This window comes from Bemisia tabaci, chromosome 1, assembly GCF_918797505.1.
Source record: "Bemisia tabaci chromosome 1, PGI_BMITA_v3".
In the NCBI taxonomy this organism is placed as follows: Eukaryota; Metazoa; Arthropoda; class Insecta; order Hemiptera; family Aleyrodidae; genus Bemisia; species Bemisia tabaci.
Genome location: NC_092793.1, coordinates 2,197,430 through 2,216,893, shown reverse-complemented (window position 1 = coordinate 2,216,893; position 19,464 = coordinate 2,197,430). Strand labels below are relative to the sequence as shown.

General features: G+C 41.1%; 1 protein-coding gene across 2 annotated transcripts in view; it reads left to right on the top strand.

Moving 5' to 3' along the window:
* Positions 1–2,682: 2,682 nt before the first annotated feature.
* Positions 2,683–19,464, top strand: part of LOC109037217 (L-xylulose reductase) — a 47,766-nt gene continuing 30,984 nt past the window's right edge. Inside the window, exons 1-3 of one of the 2 annotated variants that reach the window (XM_072300230.1) lie at positions 2,683–2,869; positions 5,724–5,976; positions 14,500–14,611. In XM_072300230.1, coding sequence (XP_072156331.1) covers positions 2,821–2,869; positions 5,724–5,976; positions 14,500–14,611 — 414 coding nt within the window. In that variant the 5' untranslated portion in view covers positions 2,683–2,820. The remainder of the gene's footprint in view (positions 2,870–5,723; positions 5,977–14,499; positions 14,612–19,464) is intronic. The other variant, XM_019051778.2, reaches the window with a different exon arrangement.

Sequence of the window (19,464 nt, the reverse complement as noted above, 5' to 3'; positions counted from 1 at the left end):
CGTAGGTAAGTAGGGCACTTACGTTAATTACCGTTTAACGGTAAGTGCGATTTAACCATAAATCTATACAGTTCTTTATAAGACCAAAACGGACAAAATTACAAAATTTGAATAGGCTAACGTAAATCTAACGATAGTTATCGTGAACTAAAGAATTGACGACATAGGTCGGGTAACTATTATTACTATATATATAGTATATATATTATAGGTGAGATGGAATGGGATGGGATGGGATTGGATTGGATGGGATGGGATGGGATGGGATGGGATGGGATGGGATGGGATGGGATGGGATGGGATCAGAGTTAAGATATTTCATGAAAGATTATAAAAAGAAATTTCATGAAATCTCATGAAATTTCATTTAACACGCAGAATTCAGGGTTAAACCCTTGAAACTTATGAATCTCCTAAAGCTCATTTATATGCACGTGGTAAACTGTGAAAGGGAACTTTAGAAATGCCCAGAAAGTTGAGTAAAATAGCAAAAACATAATTTTGAATTTTTTTTCTTAAATTTTGGTTGAACACACAGCCGTACCAGTTGAACACCAAAATAAATTTTACGGATAAAGTAAGACGTTGCTTTCATATTTGGAGCAAAACAAATGTCTTGACTATAAAGAATCCTAGTAGGTACCCCCTTATAGTATATCCTTCTTTTTTGGTACAAAAGGGAGGGAGGGATCTTGAACTATCCTTGAAACAATTGAAATGACTTTTTCAGAAATTAACAGTTTGAAATTTGAGGTTAGGGTCCCCGGTCCCCCTCCCCTTGATGAGCCAGAACTGCCAGAAGAGAAAGAGTAAAAGACTAGACCAGAGGAGAAGAGCTGAGAGAAGACCGCGCTCCAATTGGTCTAATTGACGAATATTATTCTCTTTAAAAATAAAAACAAATTCTGTTAGAATAAATAAGCATTTTTGACATTTTGTCGGTCGGAAGAAATTTCATTGGGAAAAAAGAAATTTCATGAAATTTCATTCGATGAAATTTCTTTTAGCAACTCTGGATGGGATGTTAGCTTCATTTAAGACCCCCCAAAATTTTCGAGTCCCCTCCCCCCTGTCTGACACATCAGTCGAAAGAAGATAAAAGAGGAACATTTTTGGCGCAAACCTCAAGTCAAAATCTTGATTTTTGAGGAAATGGTGGCCCGTCAAAGTTAAAAATTACGGAAATTTTACATCTCCGTTTTTGTTGACGGATATTGAGATGAAACTTGGTATCCGGGTTTTTTGGGACAAGGAAAACGATTTACATGAAACCCAGGGTCCTGTTTGTTTCTGACTCGAAAAAAAACGACTCTTCCACATTAAATTTTCGAAATGATAAATACTTAGGTACAAAATGGCGGCCGAGTTTCATGCGAATCCATCCGTAAACGTCTGTAATATCAAGTTACCGCCATTTTTAAGTTCTTCAAAATTCCAAAAATCCAATGCAAGATTAGTTTTCCTCGTGCCAAAATACCTGCGAATAGCAAGTTTCTCACAAATCCACCAAAAAACGCCTAAATATTCCCTTAATTACCACTCTTAGGTCGCCCATTTTTATTGCCGCCATATTTGAAAGGACAGAATTTTCCTGAAAACTAATACCAGAATCGTTATTCTTGTCCCAAAAAACCCAGGCACCAAGTTTCACCCCAATCCGTCAACAAAAACCGAGATGTCAAATTTCCGTAATTTTTAACTTTGACCGGCCGCCATTTTCTCAAATATCAATATTTTGACTTGAAGTTTGCGCCAAACCTAACTCGGGGTCTTCTTTTTCCTTCTTTCGATTAATGTGTCAGACAGGGGGATTGCCCTTCGAAAAAAAAAGTTTGGGTCTGTAGCCCGCCCTCATCGTTGGAGGGGGGGGGGGGGGACAATTTTGGTGGGTCCCTAAAGAAGCTAACAATGATCTATGGACATCCCCAAAGTTTCGTTTCAAAACATTAATTGGGTAAAATTTTAGAGAGTGTGAATCGCAATTCGAGCTACTTAAGGTTGCAGTAGGACACCTACATACTCCATTAATCTCCTCTTTACGGAGCGCGTAAACATAAGTCGATATCTCACACCACATCGAATAAAAAAAAGGTCATAAATCTGGCACTGATTGGATTTATTTTTGTTTCAAAAGGTGACAGCCTTGTTTGCGCGGGAAATGTTATCTGTTTGAATTTGCGGGTCGGGTCGGAGACTCGGAGGCGGACACCAGCTGTTTTTGTAACTTTTCTTGTCCATCTCTGTCATCTAAATTCTAAATATGAGTCTCGGTATGTATATATGGCAATGTTCATAGACCGTATTCGATAGTGGTTCGATGTATCGTTTGGTTCAAAACAATAGGACATAACTTCAAATCAAACTGTTCGGATTTAAGTTGGAAAAGCTGAAAATGAGAAAATTCCTTACAATTTCACTTTGCATTGGCATTTGGTACTCAAAAGAATAAAACATCTGCTTCAAATGACCCGTTCCCTCCGATTTCTAAATTGACTTTTGAGGCTATGTTTATGTTTTGAACCAATCGATATCGATACCATCTCACCTGTTTGATGTATCGAATACGATCTATTGGCGGAGCATGCAAGTTTGTTGAGAGCGACCTTGATCCTTGCCTCTATAAACGTGACGTCTGCTGCGTCTTACAATTCATTTGTATTTACTTACCAAGATTAAATTTGCCCGGATCAACTCTCGTCTGATACATCCAGTCGTGTGGTATTGTGCGGCGTGCAAGTACAAGCACGCAACTCAGACGCAGGAAAGTTTAACTTGTTTTACATGTATGGTCCTTGAGACATTTTATTTTTTCGTTTCATTATGTCTTGTGTGGCAGGAAAAACTATTTTAGTTACAGGAGCAGGTCAAGGTAGGTATACCTAAACATATTTATCTTATTTTATTTTTCTCTGTAAGAAATAAATTATTCGATGCTGAAGTCTCACTAACTTAATTCAAGAATGTAGAATCAGAAGATAGAAGGAGGGGGGGGGGGGGAGGAGGAGACACATATATATCTGTATCTGGTCAAACGGGATTCGGCAAAATGCCACTCATTTCCTAGGATTACGGATAACTGCCACCCGAGTAAATTTTACAACTGCCATCCGTCATGAAAACTGCCACCATTGTAATTATAACAACTGCCACCGGACTGACGCGTCTTGCGGCCACGCGGTGCGAGATTGCAAACGTAGAACCAAAACTTCCCTTCACACTTAAACAGGCTGAGGACTGTCTGTTGAAAAGCTTACTTAGATAAAAATCATTTCTAGAAAATCAAATAAGAAATGAGTGATCATTTTCAACAGGCGTGTTTAAAAGTTTTTGGTTTGAGTAAAATCTCGTCAAAGTTTAAAATTTTAAAATCGTAAAGAAACATAGTCTCCCCTTTCTTATTTAAAGTTTTGAAATTGAAAACAAGCAATTTTTTTACGTGTCACTGTCAGTTTTTCTAGAATTAGTTTTACGTTTGGAAGTTTTTTTTCCTTTAGAAGTTTTTTTCTTTGTTTTATTTTTTTTTACTCTCATCATTTTTTCTATTTTTTACTGAATTTGAGAGAAATTCTTTTTATAAAATCGTGAAGATTCATTATCTGCTGCGGTCGAAATTCATGCCGGCGGCACTTGTCCGTACGGGAGGCAGTTGTCTTTACATGGGTGGCAGTTTTCATGGCATTTTCCCTAAATTCCCGACCCGAGTGGCAGTTTGCCATCACCCGGTCAAACACTGAAGATGTTTTTGTGTAGGCAACATACTATTGGTACAGTAGGTTAGGGCGGCCCTGTGCCTGTATAAATCCAGTTCTCATATTAGGTATCCTTAACATAAATCTCTTTGAGTCTATGTTCATAATCTCAAATACAGGGTTATTCAAAAGTTACGCACCACTGGCCATAACTTTAGTTCTAATTATGATATCGATTTGCGGTTTGTGGCGTCCTTCCTCATATCGAGGGGGAAACTTTTTGAGGTACTTTTCAGTTCTTCACCCCCCCCCAGGGGGCGGGGGGGCGGGGGGCAACTCAAAAATTTCAAATGGCAACCCCCATCATGTGATACATCGTTAGAAAGAGCATAAAAAAAAAAAAAAAATTTTGGCGCAAACCGGAAGTCGATCTGACCCCCTGTCAAAAGTTAGGGGGGTCCAAAGGTTATTTAGGGGGTCCGTACCTTCATTTTTTAGAGTAGCTTCGGCGGCTCTTGGACATACCGTTTCTCTTTTCAAAGAGTCCTCGAATACTCCAAGTCTGATACCGAAGTCTTCATATTGCCCCCGGGCCACCACAGCCCCCCCGTAGGGGGGGGATGGGCCTGTTACAATGAAACATTGCATTAAAATGCGAAAAGTCACAGAAGAGCTTCAAACTTAGCATCAAATCCGAGTGGAACTTCTTGCCGATGTTAACGCAAACGCAGCCTGCGACTTTAAAGTGAGTTTTCAAAACTCTTAGCCCCCTGCCCCCCCTCATTTTTGGTTGCAGAGCGGGTAAAAACCGGGAAATTCACTACAAATAATGCCCGAAACTAATGTCCAACTTGAGGAGGACCCTTGAAACGTTGCGATCAGTCGGAACATTGGAATACAAGGACTGCCACCCCCTTAAAGTACGGAAACATCCAAAACACCCCCGCTGCCCTCCTCATTTTTCGTTGCGGAGCGGGTAAAAACCGGAAAAATCGCCAGAAATGATGCCCGAAACCACTGTAGAACTTGACGAGAACCCTTGAAACGTTGCGCTCAGTCGGAGAACTGCAACACAGGAACTGCCGCCCACTTTAAGGACGGAAACATCCATAAAACCCCCGCTGCCCCCCTCTTTTTTCGTTGCAGAGCTGGTAAGAACCGGTCCATCATTTCTGGCGATTTTCCCGGTTTTTACCCGCTCCGCAACGAAAAATGAGGGGGGCAGCGGGGGTGTTTTGGATGTTTCCGCACTTCAAGGGGGTGGCAGTCCTTGTATTTCAATGCTCCGACTGATAGCAACGTTTCAAGGGTCCTCCTCAAGTTGGACATTAGTTTCGGGCATTATTTGTAGTGAATTTCCCGGTTTTTACCCGCTCTGCAACCAAAAATGCGGGGGGGCAGGGGGCTAAGAGTTTTGAAAACTCACTTCAAAGTCGCAGGCTGCGTTTGCGTTAACATCGGCAAGAAGTTCCACTCGGATTTGATGCTAAGTTTGAAGCTCTTCTGTGACTTTTCGCATTTTAATGCAATGTTTCATTGTAACAGGCCCATCCCCCCCCTACGGGGGGGCTGTGGTGGCCCGGGGGCAATATGAAGACTTCGGTATCAGACTTGGAGTATTCGAGGACTCTTTGAAAAGAGAAACGGTATGTCCAAGAGCCGCCGAAGCTACTCTAAAAAATGAAGGTACGGACCCCCTAAATAACCTTTGGACCCCCCTAACTTTTGACAGGGGGTCAGATCGACTTCCGGTTTGCGCCAAAATTTTTTTTTTTTTTTATGCTCTTTCTAACGATGTATCACATGATGGGGGTTGCCATTTGAAATTTTTGAGTTGCCCCCCGCCCCCCCGCCCCCTGGGGGGGGGGGTGAAGAACTGAAAAGTACCTCAAAAAGTTTCCCCCTCGATATGAGGAAGGACGCCACAAACCGCAAATCGATATCATAATTAGAACTAAAGTTATGGCCAGTGGTGCGTAACTTTTGAATAACCCTGTATAATGCTCCACTGACTGTTCTTAAATTTTCGTCTAGGCATTGGAAAAGCACTGTGTCTGAAATTGGCTGATAATGGTGCAACTGTCATAGCACTGTCTCGCACTCAAAATCATCTTGATGAGTTGGTGCATGAAAATTGTAACATTCTGCCAGTCCAAGTTGATCTGTCAAACTGGCAAGAAACAAAACAAGCTCTGACATGCATAAATAATATTGATGGGCTAGTGAATAATGCGGGCATTGCACTAAATGCTCCGCTTCTGCAAATCACTGAGGAACAAATTGACAGGTGAATTGAATTTGAAATTGGTATAGTATCACTTTGCGTCTTTCGATTTTTTTTAAAAAAATATTTCAAGAAATATTGACGGTGCAAGTCCGCAGCTACGTAACTTATTTGCGGTGCAAGAAAATCTCCGCTAAATCCCAACTTTATGGAGATCCTAGCTGGTTGCCGATCCAAAAAGTAGGTTTCTTTTAAAAAGTCACCGTCCCAACGTTATTGATGTGCTCGTTTTAAGCATTCAAAACGAGTTCAGAGCAAGAAATGTGGAAAAATCAAGAGGACAAGTTCAAATCAAAGAGCTTGATGCGAAGACAGCTTTTTTCAGCCCCCCCCCCCCCCTAGAATTCCTTCAAACTTCGACTATCGATTACTCATACTTGAGCCCTTCTTTTCCCAAATTTTCAGACAGATTTTCAGGGGGGGCGCTAGGGGGGGGGGGGTGGAAGTCAAAACCTGTGTACCTCGATATCTCTCGAACGAATAAAGATATCGAGGTCCGGTTTGGACGAAAAATCGTCTAAAATTGCATACTTTAAGATTCCAAAAGTCAACATCCGGAAATCACATTTTCAAAACAACATACATAGGGTGTTCAAAAAGTTTTGCACAATTGCGGGTTTTAGGCGAACAAAAGCAGCTATCGATTTGCGGTTTAAGTATGTGTGCTTAAAGTAGACATAATTATCAATAAAATAAGACCAAGAACAACTCTCTAGCTTAAAAAATGACAGAGATACAGGGTTTTGAAAATGACACCTAGCGACCGCCTCCAGGATTTTTAGCTACAAATATGTTTAGGTATCAAGGAAAAAAAGGTAAATGAGAATTGAGTGTTTTTATTGTAAAAACTTACAAAATCTCACGGAAATTGACGAACTTCAAGTTTCTTCATGATGACTCAACATACGGCTGTTTTTCGAAGTCTTTTCCACCACTTTGAGCACAAAGCTTCAGCCGTTCTGCCCACTTCACGAGGATCGTCTTCTCGAAGTCTTCTAGACGAAGGCTTTTGAAGAATTTTTGAACAGCGGTTTTGATCTAGGCTACGGAATCAAACCGTGCATATGCCTCTCAGAAATTTCTTTAACTCAGGAAAGAGCCATTCCAAAGCCTGATCAAAACCGCCCCTAGTAGCAGAGCTAAATTCTCAGTATATAAGGGAAGTATAATCGTTATATAAAGAGCGTATTTAAATAAAGAATGTATAATCAAAGTATGACAATTATATAAAATATAAATAAAGAGCGTATTTATATATAAAATGTATAACTGAAGCATAACGGTTATATAAAACATGTTTACAAATAAATTTTATTAAACTATAATTATAAAGGTTATTCGCGCAATTTATAAAATTATTTGATTGATAACGGTTATACGACGGCGCGGTTACCTTTGAACATCCCGTTACTTAAAAATTATAAAACCGTTACATAAGTAGCATACTTTCGTTAAAATTTTTTTTATATAAATCTGCTATGCCCTATAGGAACAAACGTGCCCGTTTGACTTTCAGGAGGCGAGATTTGGCCGCCATTTTGAATTTAAGGGTCTTTATGAAGTCGGAGTACATTTTTAAGCACATATTTGAACTTTTCGACCACATATACAAAGGATTCGACATACATGTTGACCATGGGAGTCACTTTCACCCACTTCATCCCCGTGGCGGCCATTTTGGGAGCAATCTTGAATTTAGGGGGGTTCCGGGGAAAATTGAGCCTGGCAAGTGGCAACATCGAAATTCTGTTTCAGGACATCAAATCGAAGATATCAAGCCATCTCGCCAACTTGTATCATTAACGGTCCCACGGGACTACACGTGCTCCGGGACTTCCCCGGAACACCGTTAAATTCAAGATGGCGCCCAAAGTGGCCGCCACGGGGGTGAAATGGGTAAAAGTGACGCCTGTGGTCGATATGTATGTTGATTCTTTTGTATTTTTGGTCGAAAAAATCAAATATGTGCTTAAAAATGTACTCCGACTTCTTAAAGACCCGTGAATCCAAGATGGCGGCCAAATTTCGCCGCCAGAAAGTCCCACGGGCACGTGTGCTCCTATATGGCATGTGAGGTATCCATCGTACCATTTTTTGGACCGTAAAATCGAAAAATAATGTTAAAAAATCCATTGAGCCTCATTTAAGGCCTCAAATTCCAAGATGGCGGCCAAAATTTCGGAAATTTTGGAACCATAAATTCTTAATAGCTTCTCATATCATGTGACGTATCGAATCCCATAGATTTCTGGTCGTAAAATCCGAATCTTGAATTCAAAATTCACTCCAGCCCCATGGGAAGTCCAAAACCCAAGATGGCCGTCGGAATTATCGCTTACAGGATGATACAGTCACCCTTGACCTCAGAAAAGCAAGCTATGTATCCATTCACAGGTTTATTCGGTCGTAGAATTCAGAAATGAAGGTTAAAGTAACCTTCCTTTTACAATTTGCGACATTTTAGTTTTAAGAATTGCGGCTAAAAGGCGTGAAGCACGTGGATTTAAGAAATAATTTAAGAAATATACTTCCCAAGGGGCCGGGGTGAATTTTGAATTCAAGATTTGGATTCTACGACCAGAAATCTATGAGGTTCGATACGTCACATGATATGAGAAGCTATTATAGAATTTTTGGTTTCCAAATTTTGGCAATTTTGGCCGCCATCTTGAAATTTGAGGCCTTAAATGAAGCGCAAAGGATTGTTTAACATCATTTCTCGATTTTACGTCCCAAGAAATGGTATGAAGGATACCTCACATGCCATATAGGTGCACACGTGCCCGTTTGACTTTCAGAAGGCGAGATTTGGCCGCCATCTTGAATTTAAGGGTCTTTAAGAAGTCGGAGTACATTTTTAAGCACATATTCTAACTTTTCGACCAAAAATACAAAGGAATCGACATACATGTTGATCTTAGGAGTCACTTTCACCAACTTCATCCCCGTGGCGGCCATTTTGGGAGCAATCTTGAATTTAGGGGGGTTCCGGGGAAAAATGAGCCTGGCAACATCGAAATTCTGTTTCAGGACATCAAATCGAAGATATCAAGCCATCTCGCCAACTTGTATCATTAACGGTCCCACGGGACTACAAGTGCTCCCGGACTTCCCCGAAACACCGTTAAATTCAAGATGGCGCCAAAAGTGGCCGCCACGGGGTTGAAGTGGGTAAAAGTGACGCCTATGATCGACATGTATGTCGATTCCTTTGTAATTTTGGTCGAAAAGTTCAAATATGTGCTTAAAAATAAACTCCGACTATTTAAAGACCCGTAAATCCAAGATGGCGGCCAAATTTCGCCTCCAGAAAGTCTCACGGGCACGTGTGCTCCTATATGGCATCTGAGGTATCCTTCATACCATTTTTTGGGCCGTAAAATCGAAAAATAATGTTAAAAAATCCATTGAGCTTCATTTAAGGCCTCAAATTCCAAGATGGCGGCCAAAATTGCGGAAATTTTGGAACCATTATTACTCTATATAAAGCTGATGTTCCCACTCACAATGCCCCCCCTAGATAAAAATTGGCCGAAGCGATTTCCTTTAAAATTGGTACACGCTTAGCTATTGTAATGAGGAGTTGATTAAAATTATTCCCATTCAAATCCGCTGCTTAGGACGCCTGCAAGAGCGAAAAGTTGTTTCTCCATATAGTGTTACATTGGAGATACGCGGTTGTTTACACGCATCGCGCCGAACAGGTTCAATCCTGTTGCGTGACGTCACTGCCTTATAGACGAAATATAAGGTTTTAGGCGATATTTTTCAACGGAGTTTTGTGGAAATTGGTAAGCGGGGGTATTTTTCAACGGGGATCTCGAATTTTTGGTCGGATTTTCAAAAACTCAAAATCCAAGATGGCGGCCGTGGCCTAAAATGCTAAGTCGGCTCCTGTTCGATCGATTTTCGTGAAATTCGGTATCCGGGGGTATATTTCGACGGGAAACTAGAATGTTTGGTCAGATTTTCAAAATTCAAAAATTCAAGATGGCGGCCGTGGTCTAAAATGCTACATCGCTTCTTGATATCGATCGATTTTTGTGAAACTCGGTATTAGGAGGTGTATTTCGAAGGGAAATTAGAATTTTAGGTCCGATTTTCAAAATTCAAGAATCAAAAATGGCGATCGTTATCTAAGTTGTTATCTCGGCTTCCGATCCATCGATTTTTGAAAAATTCGGTATTAGGAGGTGTTTTTCGACGGCAAACTCGCATTTTTGGTCAGACTTTCACCATTTCCGAATCCAGGATGGCGGCCCCGCACGAAAACGCGGTCCGTACTCCTAGAACATCAATTTCTGTAAAACTTGGTGAAAAAGAAGATTAAGACATAGATGTTGTCTCCTCATCAATGTTAAAAACTGTGCGGGGCGGTGGCGGCTCGCGGAGCGAGTCGCAAGTTCTTCGCGAAGCGTAGAACTGGGGTCCAGGGGCACTCCCCGGCTAGACATGTCAGCTCGCTAAGCGAGCTAATCACGACTAGTAAATTCTATAATAGCTTCTCATATCCTGTGACGTATCGAATCCCATAGATTTCTGGTCGTAAAATCCGAATCTTAACGGTCCCACGGGACTATACGTGCTCCGGGACTTCCCCGGAACACCGTTAAATTCAAGATGGCGCCAAAAGTGACCGCCACGGGGGTGAAGTGGGTCAAATTGACTCCTATGGTCGACATGTATGTTGATTCTTTTGTATTTTCGTTCAAAAAGTTCAAATATGTGCTTAAAAATAAACTCCGACTTCTTAAAGACCCGTAAATCCAAGATGGCGGCCAAATTTCGCCGCCAGAAAGTCCCACGGGCACGTGTGCTCCTATATGGCATGTGAGGTATCCTTCGTACCATTTTTTGGGCCGTAAAATCGAAAAATAATTTTAAAATTCCATTGAGCCTCATTTAAGGCCTCAAATTCCAAGATGGCGGCCAAAATTTCGGAAATTTTGGAACCATAAATTCTATAATAGCTTCTCATATCATGTGACGTATCGAATCCCATAGATTTCAGGTCGTAAAATCCGAATCTTGAATTCAAAATTCACTCCAGCCCCATGGGAAGTCCAAAACCCAAGATGGCCGTCGGAATTATCGCTTACAGGATGATACAGTCACCCTTGACCTCAGAAAAGCAAGCTATGTATCCATTCACAGGTTTATTCGGTCGTAGAATTCAGAAATGAAGGTTAAAGTAACCTTCCTTTTACAATTTGCGACATTTTAGTTTTAAGAATTGCGGCTAAAAGGCGTGAAGCGCGTGGATTTAAGAAATATTTAAAGTAATATACTTCCCAAGGGGCCGGGGTGAATTTTGAATTCAAGATTTGGATTCTGCGACCAGACATCTATGGGGTTCGATACGTCACAAGATATGAGAAGCTATTACAGCATTTTTGGTTTCCAAATTTTGGCAATTTTGGCCGCCATCTTGAAATTTGAGGCCTTAAATGAAGCGCAAAGGATTGTTTAACATCATTTCTCGATTTTACGTCCCAAGAAATGGTATGAAGGATACCTCACATGCCATATACGTGCACACGTGCCCGTTTGACTTTCAGGAGGTGAGATTTGGCCGCCATCTTGGATTTAAGGGTCTTTAAGAAGTCGGAGTACATTTTTAAGCACATATTTGAACTTTTCGACCAAAAATACAAAGGAATCGACACACATGTCGACCATAGGTGTCACTTTCACCGGCTTCATGAAGCGGGTGAGGTGAATTTTTGAACAGCGGCGCGCGCCGCTGTTCAAAGATTCTTCAAAAGCCTCCGTCAAGGAGACTTCGAAAATACGCGATCCTTGTGAAGTGGGCAGAACGGCTGAAGCTTTGTGCTCAAAGTGGTGGAAAAGTCTTCGAAAAACAGCCGAATGTTGAGTCATCCGTGTCATCCGTGTCATCCGATGAAGAAACTTGAAGTTCGTCAATTTCCGTAAGATTTTGTATGTTTTTTCAATAAAAACACTCAATTCTCATTCAATTTTTTTTCCTTGATACCTAAACATATTTGCAGCTAAAAATCCTGGAGGCGGTCACGCTACATGTCATTTTCAAAACCCTGTATCTCTGTTATTTCTTAAGCCAGAGAGTTGTTATTGGTCTTGTTTTATTGGTAATTACGTCTACTTTAAGCACACATAAACCGCAAATCGAGAGCTGCTTTCGTTCGCCCAAAACCCGGAAGTGTGCAAAAATTTTTGAACACCCTATGTACATTCATATTGCTTACTGTAAAATAAGAGTTAACTTAGTACCAAATACCTACTATAATGGAATTATGAACCTGTTTCCGTTTCGAACCGACTCCGACGGTTCCGACTTTCGAAGACGATGGTTTCGGTTCTTGGAGGGAAAATTATACCCCACTTCACTTCACTTTCACTTTCTGCCGCAAAAGAAAATAATAACAATAAGAATAAACTCGGCAACGAAGTTTGTCCTCCCCTCCAACGGTGTATTGACATTCCGGTGATCAACAGTCACCACAGACATCGAGAAAATTATTTTTCTTCGCGCACGCCAAAGTCGATATATCGAAAGCTGCGTGTGTGATGACACAGTTCTCGGGCCACCGGCGGAAATATATCGAAGCTCCGTGGGTGAAGGACGAGTTACTTTCGTTTTCATTCGTTCTCTCCGCACACATGAATTATTGAGCAGCGCACATAAATGTTGAGTCGCACACACAAAATATTATACAGCGCACTCAAAATTTTTGCGTCGCACCTACACGATCTTGCGTCACACATGTGAATGGATGATGATGTTGCATGTGTGAGGGATTTGCGATTTGACCATTGATTCTTATGTAAAAGTTCGCGAGAAACACGATGGTGCCACTGGTTTTCTCTAGAGTCCCTTTATACCCAGAGTTAAGACAACTCGATTATCAGCTGACTGGCAGCCGGCCTTGGCTGGCCATGGAGGCCGAAACGAGTGCACCCAAACGAACGATATTGAGGGATAAGGATCAGGAATCCTGCGATGTCTGTCACACAAAAACAACAACATCAACACATTGATCAATTAAAAAGAAAATGAGATTGGTTTGTGAATAATTTCTTAATCTATTTTCATTTTGGACCGATGGCAATAACAATTTACTCTTGATAAACCACAATCTGGTAATATTCTCATTATTCATTATTCACATTCAAGGTACCGCCATCTTGGTGCACTCGTTTCGGCCCAGAATTGGATTTTTTTATAGGCCACTTTCAGCCCAACCCTGGCCCAACCAAAAGTGAGTTGTCTTAACTCTGAGTATAAAAGGGACTCTAGTTTTCTCTGAAATCAACTCCCAAGCTCAAAAAAAGCTTTTCTCCTGGAGCCTCTCGAGAGGCTCCAGAAGAGGCGTTGTACTCGCGTTTGAGAGGATTCTTGGAGACGAATCCTGGAAGCCGGGTAGGAGTCCTACCCGTTAAAATGGTACCTAGTATCAATCATTGATGATATGATAAAAAAAAAAAAAAAAAAAAAAAAAAACCTTACTTACCAGTGACAGTACTGATGAGATGAGGAGACCGGTGCCCATGATTATTTATAAAATGGAGACAAGAAAGGAAGACGTGTAAGATCCCTCTTGGGTTACCAGACTTATCAATCCATTTTTCTACACAGTGTTACATTACAAATACACACTGGATTTTAAAGTAACGTATGTGTACAAAACCGTGGGAACGTTCTGAATTATTTTAAGATGTTTGTTGGAGATTTAAGAATAAATACCTATACACGCATTGGGAGAACATTCATGGTTTAGAGCGTTAAGCGTCCAGACCACTGTCAAACTTAGTCAACACTCACAAACTTGCACTAATTCTTCAAATTCTTAGCCATACTACTGCAAGAAATTTTTTGAAGCACCGATGAACCAGTTTGTCTAGGCTCTAGCTAGTTTTTGGGTGGGCTGGGCGCTTTTGGCTCGTAAAAAACTCAAGAGATCACTTCGTAATCTATTGTGCTGGCTACACGCTCCAATTCCCATCAATTTCCGATCAAATGGTGACTGGTGCGCACCATCTACTATCCAATTTCTGCGGCCTGCAAAAATGTGATGGTAGATGATGGAACTGTGGGGCTCATCCTTCATCCGATTTCCACACAACCGTGCTTATTTCATGCTTATTTCATGCTTATTTCAATCAACACGGTGTTTTAATTAATTTTACTCATCAGTCTAGATAACTCTCGACCGCCATCTTGGTCATCATTTTGATCGGAATTTGACGGGAATTTGATCGTGTAACCAGGCCATATTGACCCAACGCAACGGATGAGCGCTTCATTGTAGCCAACATTAAGCAAACTCTAAGCAAACTTAGTTGGTAGAACCAAAAATAGCGACTTTAAGTATTTACTTATAACTGGAGGTTTATTCATACTATGCAAATTCTTTTCAGGTAGGTAGGTATAACGACACCAAGCTTACTTATGTCATGAAAAATAAAAGGACTTTAATTTTTATCCAATCTAGGTACCTTTCAATATGATAAATTTTCCTCTTCTTTTTCCCTTGGTGCCTACAGATCATTCAACATCAATGTGAAGGCTTTGATTAACGTTACGCAGACAGTTGTTCCCAAGATGATTGAAAAAAAACAAGGAAGCATCGTGAATGTTTCTTCTCAAGCTTCCTTGGTAAGATTTTGCCTTTTATCGTAGTAGGTATTCAGTTCGCAGTGGATGTCCATTTGTCAAAAACATTGAATCACGTAGACCGTGCATCCTGTGTTACGGAAGGCGAGAGAACTTTTAAAAATTCGCATGCGATGAGTGGTGGCACCAACCCGCATCGATGAGTTCGTGTGTCCCAGTTGCGCACATCTGCGCATGCGCAGCAGCGGCTCCAGTGAATTTTCGTCGGATTGTGAGGCTTTTTTCCTCGGTTAATAATTAGTTCGGAAAAATGAAACAATGCTATTCGGGTGTAAAATTATGTGTTCTAAAACTTTTTTTCTTAGGAATTTTGTCTAAAAATGGACTCTAAACGAGATATTCGTGAAAAACCGAGCGCGGGCATGAATTCTCCGTTGCCTCTCTGCAGTCTCTTCGAGTGCTTGCAACAGAAGCGAAAGCTCCGTAAGAACCAATGTTAACATTTTTCTTCTCAGAGTCGGTCCTTATTGAAACCAATTTCAAGGTTACCTACAAATAAAAAAGTGGAAAAAAACATTAAATTTTAAGCGAATTTACAGTACTTCTTCAGTTTAACGATAAATAAGTTAAAAGAAAACTCTTTCAATTCCTTAAAACGTATGTATCCGTTATTATTCGACCTCTCCAAAACGTCGACCTACCGCAAACGTAAACAGTACTTAGGTATTGAAACAGCCTCCTTTCGTTATGCTTCGTTGACATGAAAATGGCGGTGGCTTTCGGCTTCTTTTGACGTTAGTCTCTTTATTCTATGGCTTGGAACACACGCTCTCTCCCCTTCCCCGCCCGCCCATCATGGGGCTCCGAGAGATTTGCTTCGCTCCGCCTGTACTACGAGGGTCATCCAAAAAGTAAGTTCACCCCTTTCATATTTCCAAAACTAAAAGGGATAAATCAAATCGGTAAAAAGAAACTTCTTACTTATATCCTCAGCTCTCCATAGGTACCAAGATTTTTAAATTTGGACCACTGGTTGCAGAGATATTCGATTTTTACGTGAACAACTCCCGGCCAGTTCCGTCCACCAAACGACGCGCTAATATGAGATGCACCGCGCGCTGTCGCGTCGCTTTTGTCTTCTGGGACTCTAAAGAAGTACTTCTCGTCCATTATTTGGAGAAAGGGTGTACAATCAATGCACCACGGTAATGTGGAATATTGAATTCGTTGCGATTGGCAATAAAAAACAAGCGACCGGGTCTCTGGTCTCGTGGTCCCCTATTCCTGCACGATAATGCCAGACGTCACACGGCAAAAGAGACCCAAAATTTGTTGGACTTTGCGTGGGTGATGTCACCACATCCTCCATACTCTCCAGGCCTTGCCCTAAGTGACTATTGAGGCATTATCCATAGGAAACAACTCTTCATTCTGCTCTAGCAAAAGTTTGCAACAGGCCCATTGTAATAGAGTAGGGCACCGTTTGAAAGAATGTAGGGATAAAATTGTCTGTAATCTATGTAACAAATCGAATCATGTTGCCAAATTTTGTAGAAATAAAAATGGCAGTGCGCGTGATAAAACTGATAACAAAAATAAAGGGTCTCATCCTCCTTGTGGAATTTGTAAGAAGACTAATCATCTAGAGGCACAATTTTTTTTTAGAGATAAGAATGAAAGTGATGAGAAAAATAAGAGAAATAAGAATGGTAAACATGTGCTTATGGCAAACAATTTGTACGACGGTGTCGTCAAAACATGGGTCATTGACTCCGGTGCTACGTCACATATCTGTCGTTCTAGGGAATATTTCCACTTTTAAGCATTTTCCATGTCCCGAATTCCGAGACTCCTGTGTGACGCCGGGTCACTTTTTCGATACATAATCGATTGTTTGCGATACACGGGTACCCGGCCATCCGATGACAACAACAACAACAACAACATCAACAACAACAAAGGAGATAGGAATTACCACGTATTCCACACCGCCATTTTGGATCGGAAATGTATCGAAAAAGCGACCCGAACTCGGCGCTCACCGGGCTCGGAATTCGTCGAGCAGAACATGGCGCCAGCTTTCCCATTTACATTACGACTCTATGTAGGTACTCTATGCTTTCTAAGCATTGGCTAGATTCAAATACATTGAATTACGTAGACCGTGCGTCCGGCTCGGTTTAGTACAGGCGGAGCGAAGCAAGTCTCTCGTGTCATGTCCAGCATTCACCAATTCCTGGGAGGAGTGTGGGCGGTGTTCGTAGACCTCCGAGTCGGGTGGTTGTTCTTATCATGGTCGCCAAGAAGGAGGCACGCGTAGAGTTATGATCTAGCTTTGATTCAGTGTATTATATGAGTAGGTATTGTCGAGTTATTCTTGGTGTTCAGTAAGTCTTTCATTCATACCTAAACCCTACGTGTTCAGTTTTTCATTCCTTCCTGTTATCACACCGATTCCATTCATCACATCTTGGAGCCCCATGATGGGCGGGCGGGGAAGGAGAGAGAGCGTGTGTCCCAAGCACTCGAAGAGACTGCAAAGAGGCAACGGAGAATTCATGCCCGCGCTCGGTTTTTCACGAATATCTCGTTTAGAGTCCATTTTTAGACAAAATTCCTAAGAAAAAAAGTTTTAGAACACATAATTTTACACCCGAATAGCATTGTTTCATTTTTCCGAACTAATTATTAACCGAGGAAAAAAGCCTCACAATCCGACGAAAATTCACTGGAGCCGCTGCTGCGCATGCGCAGATGTGCGCAACTGGGACACACGAACTCATCGATGCGGGTTGGTGCCACCACTCATCGCATGCGAATTTTTAAAAGTTCTCTCGCCCTCCGTAACACAGGATGCACGGTCTACGTGATTCAATGTTTTTGGCTAGATTTGATGTTAGCGATCTGGACAAATCTGTGTGTAGCTCTTGGGGCCCTAAAGTAGAGCCAACCTATGAACTCGAATTATCCAGTGGTACTACACGGAAAAAATAGGGTAGTCGACTCAACCAGCGACTCATCCATTGTTGATGTAACTACCGGGTTAGTTGTGACCTCCACCGAGGTAGTTATCGTAACTACCGCACGGTAGCTGGTGCATTTTTAACCAGCCGCTGGTTGAGTCGACTACCTTATTTTTTTGAGTGTGCTTTTCACATTTCCACTTTTTACACTGATTAAAAATTGTAAAAACACGTATAAAACTTTGATTTCGCTTACATTTTCTCAGTTTCAAAGTTTTAATCCTTAAAGAGGCTTGTTTGAAATGCGCTGTCGGCCATATTGAGTGATCTTCCAAATGCATATAGGTTGGCGGCGGCACTTTTCTAGTGATTTTCGTTTTTCACGTTTTCGCCCTTTTTGGACCCTAAGAGCTACATAAATCGTGTTGTCCATACTCTCCCTGTAAAGGCGGGTGAGTTCAAATAAGCGTCTAATCTGGTGTCCCCAGCTGTTTTAATCGTCATAATCTGAGAGACATGGGCAGATCAAATTTTTTTCTCATTTTTCACACTATTGTTGACTATTACATGCTATTTCCCACTTTATTTGGACTGAAATAAAAATTTAGGAGAACTTTGAATGTGCAAATTGCCTACATTTGTCCCAAATTTGCGTGTCCCCCGTGCCTGGTTCTTGACTTTAAATCGATGTTGCAGCATAACTAGAGTGATTATTTACGAAAACTTTATCGGAGATGATAGGTAATGCTTTTGAATTTGAGAAAAAAAATATGTCAATTTATTTTTTGCTCCATCAATAAATTTTTCACGCGCTAGAATCATTGTCCCGAGCAACAGTCAGCAACAGTCAGCAACAGTCAGGAGAGACATGGCAACGATGTAATAAGCTCTAAATGATTGCCGTAACGTTGAGGTTTTTCCAAAATCGACTTTTTTTGTTTTGATTGAATAGTTCACACCTCGTAGGTGGCAAAAATTCTGAAAATCGCAAATTTTTGTGCAAGATTAACGCCATTAACGATGCCAAACAAAATGCTATACACGATAACTAACAGGCCGTCAAGCATACACACACACACTAATATCAGCTCGTAAAATACTTTGAAAGTGTGCGTTAGGGAAAATTTTCTCTTATTCCGATCCTCTAGGATGTGCTACTAAATATTCCGTGAAAAAAAACCACCAAAATTGTCTTTACTGTTAGAGATAAGCTTAAAAAACAGCTTATTCCATCCTGTCCCGTTCCATCTTGTCCCGTTCCATCCTGTCCCATATGTTTCCATCCTGTCCCATGCCCCAGTTTCGTGGGACAGAGTGGATAACTGTTACAACTGAGACTTTGCCTGCTAGGCGCTCTTTCCTACCGATTTAAGTGAAACTTTGTACCCGGGGGTATTTTTCAATGGGGAACTCGAATTTTTAGTCGAATTTTGAAAATTCGAAAATCCAAGATGGCGGACGTTGCCTAAAATGCTATTTCAGCACCTAATCAGTCGATTAAAGTGAAACTTGGTACCCGGCGGTATTTTTCAATGGGAAACTTGAATTTTTAGTCGAATTTTCAAAATTCGAAAATCCAAGATTGCGAACATGGCCTATAATGCTATCTCAGCGCCTAATCAATCGATTTACGCGAAACTTGGTACCCGCGGGTATTTTTGAATGAGGAACTCGAATTTTAGTCAAATTTCCAAGATTCGAAAATCTAAGGTGGTGGCCGTGGCTTAAAACCGCACTATCTCGGTAACTAATTAATTGATTTCAATGAAACTGGACCGGATAACCTTGGCATTAGGAAAAGAAAGGAAATTTTAATGGGGGTGCGATACATGGTTTCTTATGTATCTTAGGCTACGAAATCGAAAAATTCCTAGGTTTTTTCCATGGTGCACAGATTCTCCCGGAAGATTGACTCTGCTGGAAAAGCTAGAT